We start from the raw sequence: 17,338 nt of genomic DNA on the forward strand, positions 1-17,338 counted from the left end.
AAAAGACCGCCCCGAGGAGAATGACATCACTTCCTCCTTCCTGTGTAAACAATACACAGTGGGAGGAAGCTTGTCATTGGCCAGGAGCGATCCAGAGGGGGTGGCCAGAAATCAACGGCCATCCCCTCATCACGGATCGCTCCTGGAGCGAACCGGACTGCCGTATCCAGTGGGAGGGGGTCCCATCTTTTATATATATATACTGTAGGTACTCTTCCAGGTGAAGGAAAAAGTAAATACATATAAATAAGGAATTTAGGGCAATTGCCAACCTATAATGCAGTTGCTTTTTATAAGGTGGTGCAGAGTAAAGTATCTTTTCAGCTCTGGTTGCTAGATTGCTTGAGCTTGTTTCTCAAGAATATTATTGTAATACTTCGGTGTACATAGCCTAAAATATCTACAGAGAGGTACAGACAGTAAACATCACAAAGAGTGCAGCATGTGAAAACATTTACTTCACATTAGAAACAATCTTAATTAAATTTAACAATCTTTAACATCTCTTTTTTTTAAAAATTCTAAATATACAAAACAACATATACACACAGCAAAAATATAAAACACAAAATTATATAAATCTACCACCAACCTATTATATTCAGTGTCAAATCACATCATAACGGAAATACATACTTCATGTATATCTGTCGGGTAAACAAAAAAAACATCTAGGAGGTGCCTACACATACCTGAAGACTGTGACTCAAGTGCATTGAAAGACCACAAAACCTGTGTTCTTATTTGCAAGACTCAACACTTCCCAGTAGTGTTGAAGGCATCCTCCTGTTGGCCCACAGCTATAATGGGCAGGCTTTCAATATTAGAACAATACCAACTAATTCTCTAGGAACCAGAAGCTCTTCCATTATAACCCAAGTCCATCTAAATCTGGAATTTCAGTTTTCAGGGTTTGCTAGCAAGTGAATCACCTACTACCCTTTTATATTGCATTTGAGGATCCCTGTATACCCCACCTCAACTCTAGCCCTACGGGGGTACATGTTGGGAATTTGTGTATGTGTGGGATATTTTTAATATGTTTGTATCTATTTTTGTTTGAATTGTATTAAAATTTATACTTTTTTTATCTTAAACTTTGGGTCTGTGTATCAGTGTTGTGATAGTCCATAAGCCATCAGGGAGATCTTGGCACTGGAATGTTTAAGATATGCAATTCAGCTGGTGATTCAATCCAAATATACACAAAGAAAACCCAAGTACCAGTTTAACAGATTTCAAGCAGTATTAAAGTGGTTGTAAACCTTTACAGACCGCTTTTTGCTACAGGTAAGCCTATAATAAATGTTACCTGTAGCTGTCCAGGATATCTCCTAAACCTGCACGGTTTAGGAGATATCCCTGTATTTGCATGTGCCAATGTCATTGGCACATGTGCACGGAAGCAATGCCATGTACGTACGATGTGATGGCTGCATTGGTTTGCCCTTTTTAGGCTCTTCTCTACTTTCACCTGGTGATCCAGCCAGTAAGTCCGTTGTTTTTCAACAGAAAAGCTCTCTTGCAGTTACAGGGGTGAGACAACCTATTTAACGCTAGCAGGGGTGCTTAAAATGATGTAAAAACCTTTATCCCAAAAGGAAAAAAAACAAACTGTTTTCTGTAACGGTAAAGTGTGAGCTGGAGTTTGGCTTAATTTAGCATATCTAAACCTACAAGTAAATCTACCCCCCCCCCCTCAACTGACAATGTTGCTGTCCAAATCTGCTTCCTGTGCTCATTCATCCAGAGTGGTGTCTGTATAATAAAGGTGGTGTGTTACTTACTGGTCAGGTCATCAGAGGAAAACAGAGGAGAAAAAGCCCAAAAAAAAGTGGGGAAAAAACACCAAAACAAAAAAAACACAACAACTTATACAGCCACTTCATCCAATCGTTGGTAAGCTGCACTATATTCAATTTTTGGTTTTAGGTTTAACACCACTTTCATCTTTAATTCTGCAATCTAGCACTTGATAATGGTTGCTTGGTTCACTGAAGAAAATAACTGCTTATACTGTATATACAAGGCAACCAGAACTGCTCCTTTCATGAAATGAGTTAAGAACTTTGTCTCGAATGGCACCCTCTAGGAAACCTTTTTGCCTTGCCTCACAGGCCTCCAGCCATTAGTAGGATGTTGCAGAACTTTGATCTCTGCCCAGACAATGTTATGAAAAGGTGGGTCTAACTGCTGCTGGGCAGAGCCAGTTAACGGATATATAAAGCCAGAAGGTTTTTTATTTATTTTAATTGCATGATAAAGTGCTGAAACCTGTCTTTTTTTGTCTGTATCCTTCCTGGGAGATTTGCTCTATTCGTCCTGATTATCATTGTCCCAAGGACAGAAAATGTATTGTTATCACTTGAGCAGAAATAGAGAGGGCATTGGGGGGCATCTGGGGGGATTTATCATTACTTTAGAGAGTTCCCGATTTTTTTTCCCCAGGGAAATGTCCTCAATAAAACAGCCAAAAACCAACCTGACAGAGGTTTAAAATATAACTAACGAGAAAAGTTTTTTTTTTTATAATTTTGGACAGAGTGGATAGGGATTAGAACACCTATTAGGTTTATTTTGCTGTCTGTGCCCTGGTTCGGTAGAGTCACCCTCTCTATTTGTCCTGTTTACCATCACTGAAAATCCCAAATTTTGGGCTGCCCTCAGAAAAGTAATCTTCCAATGGGGACACAAGTTCTGGTGACTTTGGGGGCCCCAATGGATTCCCTTAAATTGTAGAGTGTTTCTTTCACGTCCTGTTTTGGCTATGGGACAGAAAAAGAAGGTACATCTCCCCAATGAGATGCAGATGGCAAAAGAAAAATTTACAAGGGCTATAACCCTCCCTTACTTTACCCAAAATTAAAAAAATGTTGCCTATACTTCTACTTTAAGAATTTCCCACTCTATCCAAAACAAAAAAATGAGATCAAAGATATACCTTAAGTGTTGCCACGCTAGCTACAGTCAGAATGGCAGGTGCACTCTAGGGAATTAAATGAAAACCAGGATTAGGCATTGCTAATCAAAAGGGGAATGGGTTAAAAAAAAAAAAAAAAAAACACATGACTGTTATACTTATGTGCTATCAGATATGGCACTGTGACAGATTGTCAGCGAATATTTCTGCTTTGAGAAAGTAGGCATTATATTAAAAAAAAAAAGTTTTTTTTTCCAAGTCTGGGGAAGGAAAGTGAAGGTTGCACGTTGCCCTGCGAAATAATCTGCTACATCTGCTCCTCCAAATGTCACAGCATTTGCAGCTGTTCCACTATTACCTGAAGATTTCCTGTTTCTGAACTTTGCTCTCGGCAGTCAGGAAATCCACATAGACCTCTGTGGGACCACTACTTTGTAGGATGCACAGACGAGAGCAGAAATGAGTAGTTTGTGGGCATTAGCTCAACAGTGGGGAGAGCTATGACTGATGCAATAGATCTGGTAAAGTGCCACATCCCTCACCTCCTCACAAGACCACGTAATGACCTACTTGGTAAAAGAGGACAACTGACTCATGGCAAGACATTTTCATGTACACAGCAGCAGAAATACAGTAATATGTAGAATCAATATTAGCTGGACTTTCCCTGTACCTTCTGCTCCCATCAGGTGCACACCCAGGAGCACATCCCGGCTCAGCTGTTCCGATTATCAAGTAGAAATGACTGGCCTGCACACAGATTCTGTCATAGATGTAAAACCAGCTTTAATAAAAAAAAAAAAAAAATTAAGGATTCACAATATATGGTCTTGCCTGTCCATTTCCTGCTCCAACCCGTTTCACCCACAAAGGGCTTAATCATGGAGACTATAGGTTGTGAATCTTCTAACGCTGTAAAGTTTTGCATTGGTGCTGGCATCAGTGTGCAGACCATTCATTTCTATTTGATGAGCAGAACTACAGTAATAGAGCCTTGTGGGCAAAATCAATTCAGTTGTCTTAGTCTTTGCCTCCTTGGCGTAAATAGCCAGGAAACACAAAACACTGAAACCATCAATGTTTTTCGTATGTATATTTGATGCATCAGATTTTTTTTTTTTTTAACGCTCTCTGTTCATTAAGATGTGTGTCTGTAACAAAAAAAAATTACAAAAATGAATAGAAATTTTAAAAAGTCCCCTAGCACTTCAACATGTTTTACTTATTCGTTCATGGCCTCCTACAGAAAGGAGATGTACTCTGTGTGAAAATAAAGAGGCTCCGAATTGCACATGTAGTCCTGTCTAGGGAACGCTGAATCACATAACACTTTATAACCATGAAAATGAACATACTTGCTATATTAACCAAGAAATAAATTAATATTTAATTGTCCATTGATGGTTATTCCTTCTTTGCCAATTCACATTCTCTCTTGACACGAGAAAAAGGTCCCAGTTCCTTGCAAAATACAAAGTCCCAAAGCACACGTCCCCACGATGTATGGTAAGGTAAGGTGTCATAATATTCGGAAGCTATTTTACGTACCTGTAAGTGATGAAAACAGAGGGATTAATGACACAGTGCTAAAATATCTGAACATTCAAATGCTAAAATATTCTTGCAATTGCTTTCATTTTTTAGGTTTAAATGTTTTAAAACTAATAATTGTATGTTTTTTAACCAATGAAAAAAAAAAAAAAAAACACCTTTGTTTTACAAAAACATTGAAGAGTGATAGAGGCTTTACAGATTATGTTTTAAAAAAAAAAAAAAGCACAGCACAAGCTATCTGGAGTGTGTGTGTGTGTGTGTGTGTGTGTGTGTGTGAGTGTGTGTGAGTGTGTGTGTGTGTGAGTGTGTGTGAGTGTGTGTGTGAGTGTGTGTGGGGGGGGGGGGGTTGGTTTCAGCTTGAGCTATTGAGCTCTGTTAGCTAATATTCACCGAACTGAAAATGCATATTTTAAAATATTTTTTTTTTTAGTCCTGATTTTAATAAATACGGAAAATATATGTAAAGCCACTATGCATTCCTTTCAATACTGTAGGAAGAGCTGTGTGGGTTTCTTAGAAATTGAGGGTAAATATTTGTGGGTCATTATTGTACAACTCCCCTAAGGATTACACAAGAATAAAACACTATCTACTCTTTAGAAAACTTCTTCATAAGGCTGGATTCACATCTATACATTTTTAGTGCTTTTTTGCATTATGCAGAATCGCACTACAGTCCATTTACTATGGTTTCCTATGAAGCACGTTCTGTAGTGCAAATCTGCAAAATGTTAGATAGAAATACCTACAACATGTGTGCTCAAGTGGTCTTAATTTGCCCTACTAGTGCAGGTCCTGTCATCAGGGCTGAGAGAGTCCATTTTCTAAACAAGTAATTCTCAAATTGTATTTTCAATTTACAAACCTCCAAATAGTCCTTAAATCTAAAACAAATCTAAAACCCACTATAATGTGAGGCACCGTAAAAGGACAAAAAAAAAATGTCGTTGCTTAACAAAACAAAAGTCAAAATTCCGATAGCTAAGAATACAAATAACCCATGGTAATGAAAATACTACATGCATAGGGTAGGGACCAATGTGAGTGTGCAATGTACAGGGATAGGGACAATTGTAGACGCTCACTCATGTGGAACTGTATGGACTGATGTCTTCATTCAACCTTACTAACTATGTAACTATACTATTCTGCTTTTGTGCGCCAGGCCTATTAAGAAAATGGAAGCTTGGACAAGATGGCAGCAAGAAATATGACAAGAAAGGAAATGTATGGCAGATGATTTTATTTTAAATTTTTTTGCTATATAACCGGTTTTACAAGGAGTGGAAAAATGTAAAACATGGGAAATACTATGTAATCACGAGGGATTGTGTCATAGCTGAACTCCATGTGACCCTCACATTTATGATATAATTCAGTAACGTGTTAACAAAAATTCCAAATCAATTATCAGTTGACCAACCTGTCCAACAGAAAACCTTAACCGAACTTTGGAGCCTGGTCTGCTAGAAACTGAAGTTAATAGGTAACCACGATTTAAAGCCTACAGCTAGGTGCCCTACCTATGTGAGCTCATATGTAAGCATCACAACTTGCAGATCCATCAAAAAGCCATTTGTATATTTTATATGGATACTGCAACAGAGCAGTTCAAGTCTTACTGGCCAAATCAACAGAATGTACACTGATCATGCATTATGTAACAGCTTAACAAATGAAACTATGATATGTAAACTTTTTAAAAACGGTCAGGTTGTCAAAGCTGATAATTATGATTATTCTAACATGGTGGAAGAGGAAAAAAAATAAAAAATCACCCACTGGTTAGTATTTAAGGGACTGTGGTAAAGAGTACTGTGCACATACAGTGCCACATTCATTGTGGGGTCTTTTTCTTCCTGCCACGCTTCTCATTTTCCTCACATTAAGCAGGACAAAAGGCCCCTACAAATGATCAGACTTTTTGAAAACAAACATGCAAATGAGCTGTTTTAAGGCAACATCCGACTGTGTGTACGCTCCATCCGACAAACTTTTTCGGTTTTCATCAGACTTTTGTTGGCTGTGCGAACGGGCAAACTTTTCGGCAACAAAAGTCCAATGGAGCAAAGTCCGATCGTGTGTACAGAAAACCTGAGGACTTTTGTACAAAGTACAAACACGCATGCTCAGAACCAATGCAAAAGATCAGACAACAATACAGAAGTTGACCAAAGGTGGCGGTAAAGAGCAGAAAAGCCACGTGAAAGTTGGCTGAAAAAGTCCTGCCGTGTAGTTCACGGCCGACGCCCTTTGTACAAAAATCCACGGGAAAGTTTGTAAAAAGTCCAATCATGTATATGGGCCTTTAGAAGTACTACCCTTATAGAATCAGAAGTATCAAAGAATATGTAAACCCAACATTTCATATTCCTGATGTGTCTGCTGTACCATGTACTTGTATGAAAAAGTATCCTACTGTCTTTGTATTATTTCTTTTATGTGAAATCCCTGGTGTTCCTGACACTCCCTTTGCTTTCATATTAAAAATGACCACACTAAACAGGAGAGCACATCGTAGTCAGTTCTCTAGCTGTGCTGTGAACTCTGTGTGCTCTACTCCAATGATCAGACTTGTCCTGACACGCCCCCTCTGCACAGCCATTCACTGGAAAGCTTAGGGTGCTGCTGCTTCTCCTTCCCCTGATATTATGCGGCTGAGAACAGAGGGAATGTGATCACTCAAAAAAGGGAGAAAATAAAAGAAAACATATATTTTTTATTTTTTTTTATATATCTATTACACAAATGTTTTGCCCATTTAAACTGGATGGGTTGTTTTACAAGGTGATTAGTTTACAGTCACAAGATTTCAAAGTGGAAGCAGGAAAGCCAGCTTCAGTGTGAACCTCTGAAATGCTGTAAGTGTAAGCCTCAGCACACTGGACGTTCTAAAACTGCCAGTTGCGTTAGCTGTAGAAAGCTGTAGAATGAGTTTTGCAGTGTTTTTGCAGTAGTGTTTTTCAGTGTTTTTTTGCAGTAGCGTTTTTTAGAAAAACTATACTCCAGACAAATGCTAATGGCTCAAAAACACGTTTTTCAGCGTTTTGTTAAGGGTTTTTCAGCTTTTATCAGAGCTAGAGCATTTTTACAGCTGAAAAACTCCTTTTAAGGCCTCACGCACACTGGATGTTATAAAAACAGCAGTAACGTTCCTTGTAGAAAGCTGCAGCTGTAAAATGAGTTTTGCAATGTTTTTTGCAACAGCGTTTTTCAGCACTTTTTAGCAGAACTATACTCCCACAAAAGCGTATGGCTCAAAAATGCTGATAAATGCAGATTAGCCATTTCTTTTGCGTTTTTCAACTTTTATCAGAGTTAGCCCACGTTCACATTGGGCCAATCTGGAATTCGATTTGACATGTCAAATCGCATGCCAAATCTGAGACTATTGCTGGCAATGGCACCATCCGAGTCAGTGCGACAACGCACTGATCCCCAAAAGTAGTTTCTGCACAACTTTTTGCAACTTATAGACATCTGACAATAGACATCTGCATGAACCCGCACACATGTCTCTCAAATCGCCCCCGAAGTCTGAATGAAATGCCGATTTGAAACTCGCATGATTTCAAACACGTATTCAGTGTTAACCTGGGCTTAGAGCATTTTTACAGCTGAAAAACTCCTTAAGAGCCACTAGTTCTGTTATTTTTCCAGCCAGAAAACCCCCCCTGCCAAAAAACACTGATAACAGCCTATGTGTGCATGGACACAGGATAACATGCTGAGAAGTTTACTGGCTGCAAAAACATCTGAATTCCAAAACAGCAGCTGTAAAAACATTCGGTGTGCATAAGGCCTAATGCTTAAGCAAACTTTTTATCTTATTTTAGATGGAGTATAAAAGGGTTATACTAAGATTACATTACACACAGGTGGGCTCTATTTACTAATTAGGTGACTTCTGAAGGCAATTGGTTCCACTAGATTTTAGTTAGGGGTATCAGAGTAAAGGGGGCTGAATACAAATGCACGCCACACTTTTCAGATAGTCATTTGTAAAAATAAATAAATAAAAAAAAGAGAAACACACTTATTTTCCTTCCACTTCACAATTATGCGCCACTTTGTGTTGGTCTATCACATAAAATATCAATAACATACATTTAAGTTTTGAATTGTAACATGACAAAATGTGGAAAATGTCAAGGGGTATGAATACTTTTTCAAGGCACTGTATAGTAATGAAAAAAAAAAATAGTAACAGACAGTGGCCAACAAAGGTCCACTAAAACAGATAATCATCTTATAGATTCATACTATTGGTGTATAATTATATAGTTCCTTATCACTCCTAAAAAAAATAATGTGGCTTTTGTTTTCTGTACAGGTTCAGACACGATACCATGACAGTCATAAGCCTTTAAGAGTCCATTCACACAGGGGCAACTTTGGATCCGACTTGAAGACGCCCCAAGTTGCCTCAAGTCACACAACATGATAAAATCAACGTAAGTGAAGGAGACCCATCTTAATGCACACTACTGAAGTCACTCCGACTTCAGAAAAAGGATCCTGTACGACTTCAATCCAACTTCTAGGCAACTTGTACCCATTGATTTCAACGGAAGTTGCCTCCAAGTCGGATCCCCTGTCTTAACTGAAGCAACTTTCCAGGAAAAACAGTTTTCTAGGCAAACCCCTCCCTCCCACAGAGCTGATTATTATTATAACTTGGCAACTGGCAAAGTCCCCTGTCATGGAGGCAACTTCAAGTTGCCAAGTAAGTTGCGCCAAGTCGCGCTGTGATTCATACTCAAGTCGTGTCCAAGTTGCCTCCCAAAGTCGCAATGGAAATCGTGTTGCCCCTGTGTGAATGCACTCTTAGAGACAGATTTATTATTATATTATTATATTGATTGGACCGATAAATATTGAAAAATTTAGCAAATTTTTATCACGCTTCATTTTTTCTGGTGAATATGGAAGAATGGAAGGTGAAACAGCACATTGAAGCCAATTTGTTCTTTGCTTTAGCTTTTATAAATCCATTTATCCATTGTCTGGTAATTAGGGGGTTAAAACAGACAATGATAAAATTCTATGCCTCCTCAAAGTTTGTCTATTGCTGTCTGAAAAGCGATCTGAATTTGGATCATGCTTCAGACAGCAAAACAAGTCTAAACAAAGACATAGACTTCTATGGGGGCTTTGAGATTATTATTATTATACAGGATTTATATAGCGCCGACAGTTTACGCAGAGCTTTACAACATTAGAGAATGCAGCAAAGCACCAAGAAATGACATGGGGTATAATTTCTGAAGCATGGCATAGCAATGCAAAGCTTTTATTGGCATTCAGAGTGCTTAAAAAATGCAGGTCAAAGGCCACATTAAAGCAAGTGTATTGGATCTCTTTCTGACTTTGCATACATTTCGGCTGTCTTTTTTTTATTGCCAAGACTTTTAAGTCCCACTTAAACTGCACATGTAATACATATAGAGTTCTTTACAACAGAAAACTGTGGTAGATATAAATGAATGGTCTTACCTCTGGAAGTTTGCTTCCTGGAATGCTGGGAAAGTCATGATGTTCCATGTGATAGCCAACGTTGAAGGTCAGCAGGTTGAGTGGTCCATAGTAAGAATACGTTTCATAGCCTTTTAGAAACATATAGTGCTCCGCAATAAAATGCCCAGATATGGGGTGCAGACCCATTGATAGAATGGACCCAGCCAGTAAATATACAACAGGCTTCAGGCCCCACAAATGATATATCACCATGTCAAACGAAAACTGAACAATGGCATTAATGACCTCCATATGGGTGATGGGCTTGGGATTCACATAAAGAGGTCGTAAGACATAGAGTAGCGGCTGTAGAATGATCCAGATTATTTTGCGTACAGGAGTACAAAAAAACCTTCCTTCGAAATCAGTTGGAATATCCACATCCAAGATGTCTCCTCCAAGATATCGGTGATGATCGATGTGGTATTTTTTGAAGGATGTTGAATATGGCATGGCAATAGGAAGATTAGCAAACATGCCAAAGAAACGGTTCCAACGGGCTGATTTGTTTCCAAATGCTACATTGTGAGAAATGTCATGAATGGCAAGAGTCAGTGAATGGTTTATCACACCACCAAAAGTATAGGACCAAAAAATCAACCACTTCCAGGACAGATCACGAACGAGGTAGCAGCAAAGGATTTGGACAAGCACCATGCAAGTAACAGTCCATTTAAGTTGCGGGTCAGGTCCCATTAAGTTCTTGATCTGTGGATATTTTGCTAAAATGATGAAGGAAAAAAAACAGGAAAAAGTCTTGTTTTAGCCCACATATAAATACATACAAGAATAAATAAATAATGGCCATATTGAAAAAACAGAGCAAAAAGTATCAAAGCAGCAAATTGGAGCAACCAGTCAGATTCTAGATTGATGAGGATAACTCAAGGATGAATTCTGATTGCTTACTACATTTCTCAATTTTCTTTATTGAATTCAAACAGATATATTATTAGTGAAGTTTGCGAATGCCATTTTATAAGATTCACAATGGGGGTCAGTAACCAGTATATTGCAGACAGATGACTGGTAAATCGCAGTCAGGGCTTGCTGACCCGTCATCCCAGAGCATCAAAGAGAGCGTAATGCAGAGAGACTTGTAAAGTCGGAGCTGTAGTTGGCAGCAGCCCAAGCCAATGCCTCCTCTGTAGTGCTGGTTCCTGTCCCATGCAGTGATACTGAATGCACTCAATTTCTGACCTCGGCTAGCGGTTTCCAGAGTGATGCCAGCAGCAAGAAAAAAAAAAAAGATCTTCAGGTCAGTGTGAAGTAATACACTCGGCATAATAGTATAGGGCTGCTTTCACACTGATGTGCTGCAATTTACCCACACCACGAGTGCAGCGTACCTGCAGCTTTCCTGCGTATTTGCTGTGCTTAGCCATTGACTTTTATTAAATCCTGTGGGTTTAGTGCACTTTCTGAATGTAGGAGTTTTGATGTGCTTTCAGAAAGTGTACCATACCTGCAGGATAGAATAGAAGTCTATGGCAAAGTGCAAATAACCCAGGAAAGTCGCAAAAGCACTGCACTCCACCCACGGTGTAGGTAAACCACAGCACATCAGTGTGAAAGCAGCCTTATAGGGGGCTCAGAACAGTAAGGGTTTATTTGCAGTTGGGGGTGGTTAGTAAAAGCCCATAGTTAAGCCATGTTTTTACCATGCCCTCCCCAATGGCACCCCCTTTAGCTGCAGTGGCCAGCGATGTACACGTCACAGTAGGATTTATATGCCCCGTCATGGTTGGTAGCACCTGCCAAGCATGACCCATTCAAGTGAATGAGGCCACTCTGCTAATTCCCTGCAATCTTATGCAGTACAGCAAACAAGGGGTTAAAGCAGGCAGCGTTGTGTTGCTTTCTCACAACCTCCTTTAACCCATTGGACCCTGCAGAAGCATGGGCCCCGTTTACTTGCATAGGTCGCGATTGACAGGTGGTAGCACCCACCAAATTCAACAGGGGGTTCAATTCCTGCAGTGGCAGGTGTACACCTTTGGCTGCTGCCTCAGCAGCTCAAGGGGGTAGGGATTGGGGGCGGTAAACTCAATCACAGGGTTTTAGCAGCCCCCAACTTTATGTGTTAACAAGCCCTAAGGGTGCCACTGTCTAATGCAACTGAGGATACTGGTGTCTGCGGCAGTCCTTTTTGCGATCGGCTGCAGGGAGCTGGTCAGAGGAGCACGATAGATGAACATGCTGTCCTCTACCAGTCAAGCGTGCCCCGCCACCTGTACATTGTCTAGTGACTCTCTGCCCCCTGTACCTCCCACCCCAGCAGTTTTACAGCCTCTCTCCTGCAAGCTGGGCAGGATGGGGATGTGCCTGACCCCCGAGATTGCACCCGCCTGGAAGAGGGAAGTTTGAGAAGCTGAGCAGAGAGAGCCGAGTAAATGTTCCTGGAGGTGAGCTCAGCTAGCAGTAAATCGTGGATTAGTTTACAGGCACCTTTATGCGGAGTCTGCCGAGTTACTGAAGCTTAGCATAGAGGTGCTAGCTGATAAACGGGGTTGCATCCCCTTTTCATGTAGCACAGTGAGAAAATGTGCCATGTATGCAATCTCAAACTGTCCCGTGTGCCAGTCTTTATTTAAATGTTATTTTAAACTGATCTGTACTTGCAGAACTAGGCCAGAGCATAGACAGACTGTTTTATGATGGTTTTAATTTGAAATGTCCTTCACTAAGGTCTGTACTTTGGAAAACGTCTGCCATAGCCCTGGTCCGTTGCTATCCCTGACCTTGATCTTGCTGTTCAACTAGATCTCCACCTCTTTAAAGGAGTTGTAAAGGAATTTTTTTTTTTTTAAATAACAAACATGTTATACTTACCTCCACTGTGCAGCTCATTTTGCACAGAGTGGCCCCGAACCTGGTCTTCTGGGCTCCTTCGGCGGCAGTCTCGGCTCCCTCCCGCAAGGACTCCACAACTTCACACGAGCTCCCTCGCATGATGTGCGCTCCCGTGATACAGCTGGTGGCTATAGCCACTCACTGTATAACTCGGCCCCGCCCCCCGCGTCATTGGATGTGATTGACAGCAGCGTGAGCCAATGGCTGCGCTGCTTTCAATCCATCCACTGTAACCAATCAGCGGCCAGGCTGAACGGCGAAGAGGATGTTAGGGAAGAGCGCGGGACTTTCGAGGGGTTAGGCAAGTATAACGGGGGGGCTGGGGGGGTCAGTATTGTCAGATGTTTTTTCACCTTAATGCATAGAATGCACATTGAGTGGCCGGAGCAGGGATACCCGGAAGAAGATGGACGCTCCGGACTACAGGGGACATCGGTGACATCGCTGGCTCCTGTGTAAGGTAAGTGACACATAATGTGCTACTATGCGATGCATAGTAGCCCATTATGCTTTACCTTTGCAGGGAGGCAAAGAGAAAGTAAACACATCAGGGTTTACTTCTTCTTTAGGTTTGTGATTTGCTACTATACTAGGGGCAACTAAACATGCTCTTTTATATAGAATACACACGCACATATAGTGCCTTAAAAAAGTATTCATACCCCTTGAAAATTTCCACATTTAGTCATGTTACAACCAAAAACGTATTTTATTGGGATTTTATGTGATAGACCAAAACAAAGTGGCACATAATTGTGAAGTGGGAAAATTATTAATGATTTTCCAAATTTCTCACAAATATGTGAAAGGTGTGGTGTGCATTTGTATTCAGCCCCCTTACTTTATAGAACCACCTTTCACTTCAATTACAGCTGCAAGTCTTTTTCGGTATTTCTCTACCAGCTTTGCACATCTAGAGAGACATTTTTGCCCATTCTTTGCAAAATCAAGCTCTTTCAGATTGGACAGAGAGCGTCTGAACAGCAATTTTTAAGTCTTGCCCCAGATTCTCAATTGGATTTAGGTCTAGACTTTGACTGGGCCATGCTAACACATGAATATGTTTTGACCTAAACCATTCCATTGTAGCTCTGGTTGTATATTTAGGGTCTTTGTCCTGCTGGAAGGTGAACCTTCTTGTGTTTGTGTTCATTAAAATTCATTACCGCCTCCCGCCCGTCCACCATTGAGAAAAATTACAGCGGGCAGGATCCCCTCTTGTTCTGGGCTGACATCATAGGACGTCGCCCAGCCTCACCGTGATCGCACCCACGGCGGCGTGCAATGCAGCAATCGCGGGCATGCGGTTTCTTGGAACACGGCGTGACCTAGATCTCAGTAAAGAGCCAATGACACGTCTCTTTACTCATGTGATCAGCTGTGTCCAATCACAGCCGATCACAAACATGGAAGTGCTGGTAATCGGCTCTATTCGCCTCACACTAACAGAGTATGAGGAGAGGAGAGTCGATCAGCGTTATCTTAAAGTGGAGACCTATACAGATAATCAGGGCATGGATTATCCGTGCCCTGATTATCAGTGCAGCCCCAACAAAGCCCAGCAGTGATGCCAATCTGTGCCCAGTGGTGCCCATAAGTGAGTTAATTCTGTGCCCATCAATGATGAAAGTCAGTAATGCCTTTCAGTGCCTATAAGTGCCCAAAATCAGTGTCGTATATTAGTGCCTCCTCATCAGCACACATCAGTGAAGGAGAAAAATCACTTTATTTAAAAAAAAAATCCTTTTTTATTTCAACATTTTTATTTTATTTTCCTTTTTATTTTTTAGCAAAAATTTAAAAACCCAGCAGTGAATAAATATCACCAAAAGAAAGCTCTATTTGTAGGGAAAAAAATTTGAAAATTTCCATACAGGTACAATGTTGCATGACAACACAATTGTCAAAGTGTGAGAGCGCTAAAAGCTGAAAATTGTCCTGGGCAGGAAGGGGGTGAAGGTGCCCAGTAGGCAAGTAGTTATTTTTTTCCCCCCAAAAATTTGCATTTGAAAAACCGCTGCGCAAATACCATGTAACATAAAAAATTGAAACACCCAATACCATTGTATTCTCCAAGACATCTGCTTAAAAATAATATTATTATTATAATAATAGTAAATATTATATATATTTATATATGTTTTTTAGGAGTTTTAAGTAGTTTTCTGGCAAACAAATGCTGATTGAGTTTTTTTTTACATGTATGTGTCAAATTTGGCCTGGTAAGCAGTGGTTCAGCTTTGACTTACTGCCAACTCTTTAGTTGACCTATATCAATTTCCTGTACTGAATAGTTTTTTTCACTTTAGACAGATTCCCAATATCACAAAGGTCTGCTTTTGTGAGGTCTGTCTTCTCAGGGATGTCAGTTAATATATGCAGTGGGGTTTCTAGCCTTTGGGTCCAACTAAGATCACATATAAATTTTATTGCTCTGCTATGGCTTTAGTCACCACACAAGTAAAAAAAAATATTATAAATGGTGACATCTCTGTTTGCTTTAATAAATCTTTATGGTAAAATAAATCTCATATCTCTGCACTACTCTGTTGAGCTATACAAATTGCCCTTTCATTTGGTTTTGCAGTGAAGATTGTCGATCGGATATAAATTAATCTTTTCCCAGGCAAGGAACACGCTGAGGTTGTCATTTTCATGGGCACTTAGTAATTCATGAAGGTATTTCTTCATATCCATAATTGCCAATTCTGTCCCTGCATGAAACAGGCTTTGTGATTACAGCCGGCAGAGCTTTGTACAAGCTGACAAAAAATAATATTTCACAACATGCTAATACGGTCTAATTTTGAGCTTCCCTTCTAAACTAGATAATCAAAGCTCCTGTGGTTTTGACTGAGGCTGAGCAGCCCACCGGTTCCAGGTATACACCTGTCCCTAGGCATAAACCAGCCTTTTTAGTTGCCAGAAGCCGACTCAGACTCGCTATTGCAAGCATCTGCAGAGGTTTACATAAAAGAACCTAGGATATAAAGAGCTACAGGTGCTGCCATGGAAGTTAAAAACCTATTTAGGTTATATAACATCGGGCAGTGATGAATGAAGAGCATCTGTGAGAGGTAATTTTCAAGTCTTGCCACAGATCGTCAATTGAATTTAGGTCTGGGCCATTCTAATACATGAATATGCTTTGATCTAAACCATTCTATTTTAGCTCGGGCTGTATGTTTAGGGTCGTTGTCCTGCTGGAAGGTGAACCTCCGCCCCAGTCTCAAGTCTTTTTTAGACTCTAACAGGTTTTCTTCTAAGATTGCCCTGTATTTGTCGCCATCCATCTTCCCATCAAATCTGACCAGCTTCCCTGTCCCTGCTGAAGAAAAGCATCCCCACCTGATGCTGCCATCACCATGTTTCACAGTGGGGATGGTGTGTTCAGGGTGATGTGCAGTGTTAATTTTCCGACCACACTAAGAGCTTGCAACTAACACCCGGCAACTGCAACACTGTGACATGTGTAAAGCAGCATCCCTAACCCCCCTCCCCCCCCATCCCCACTCTGACACTGTGTGACACTCCGCTCTCTGAGCGGAGCTCGACCTGACAGAGTGACAGTTTCCAGGTCCAGCCCACCCCACCCCCCAGGGCACTCTAATATGTTGTTTGTGTTAAGCACCATCAGCACACCCCCCAGGGTGCTCTCCATCGCTCTGATGTGCGACAGTGTCCAGCATGCACCCCCTGAAGACGCTCACACACACACTACTGGAGTAGAGTAAACCATGATGGGACAACATATCGTGGCGTCTGGCGGTGGCTCTCAAGCCTTGGGGACAGGTGCAGTCAGAGCCTGGAAGAGGCACCCGACACAGAGGCAGATAAAGCATAGAGCAGAATTTTAGATTGGTGCAACCGTCTGAGTAAGGAACAGGCAGCAAGCAGCACAGGGTCACATTGATACAAGTTTTCTGAGCCCAAGACCATCACCCCCTATGGTGTGGCGAGTAAAAAACTGTTGCTGTCTGTCTTAGATAATGAGATTGCATATTATATAATGACAATGACATGCAATTTGCAAATGTTTGTGTATATGTATATTCACTGATCTGCCAAATACAAAGTATGTAACGAGCCCCCCTCCCCCGTGAGGCTGCATTGATTGGCAGTGGTGAAGCTGCATTGATGGGCACAGCTGAGACTGTATTTGATGGACACAGTTGAGGTGGCATTGATGGGCACAGGTGAGACTGTATTTGATGGGCACAGTTGAGGCGGCATTGATGGGCACAGGTGAGACTGTATTTGATGGGTGCTGGTGGGTTGCATTTGATGGGCGCTTCATTAAAAAGGTAGGGTATACATGGGCAATTCAAAGGGGGTGGAGTCAGTGATGGAGCCAATAGCGGGGCAGCAAAATCAGGTTTCCCCTAGGGTGTCAAAAATCCTTGCACCAGCCCTGTTCAAGGCTTGGGATTTTTATTTTTATTTTTTTTATAACCTAACCTTGCTTTAAACTTCTCCACAACTTTATCCCTGACC

The 17,338-nt window shown here is 40.9% G+C and overlaps 1 protein-coding gene across 1 annotated transcript in view; it reads right to left on the reverse strand.

Moving 5' to 3' along the window:
- Positions 1–436: 436 nt before the first annotated feature.
- Positions 437–17,338, reverse strand: part of LOC143929550 (sphingolipid delta(4)-desaturase/C4-monooxygenase DES2-like) — a 43,482-nt gene continuing 26,580 nt past the window's right edge. The window contains exons 3-4 of the mRNA XM_077453465.1: positions 9,971–10,713; positions 437–4,468 (exon numbers count right to left, since the gene is read on the reverse strand). Coding sequence (XP_077309591.1) covers positions 4,325–4,468; positions 9,971–10,713 — 887 coding nt within the window. The 3' untranslated portion in view covers positions 437–4,324. The remainder of the gene's footprint in view (positions 4,469–9,970; positions 10,714–17,338) is intronic.

The sequence above is a fragment of the Lithobates pipiens genome, unplaced genomic scaffold (assembly GCF_037356315.1).
Source record: "Lithobates pipiens isolate NorthernLeopardFrog02 unplaced genomic scaffold, aLitPip1_a1.2 Scaffold_1, whole genome shotgun sequence".
In the NCBI taxonomy this organism is placed as follows: domain Eukaryota; kingdom Metazoa; phylum Chordata; class Amphibia; order Anura; family Ranidae; genus Lithobates; species Lithobates pipiens.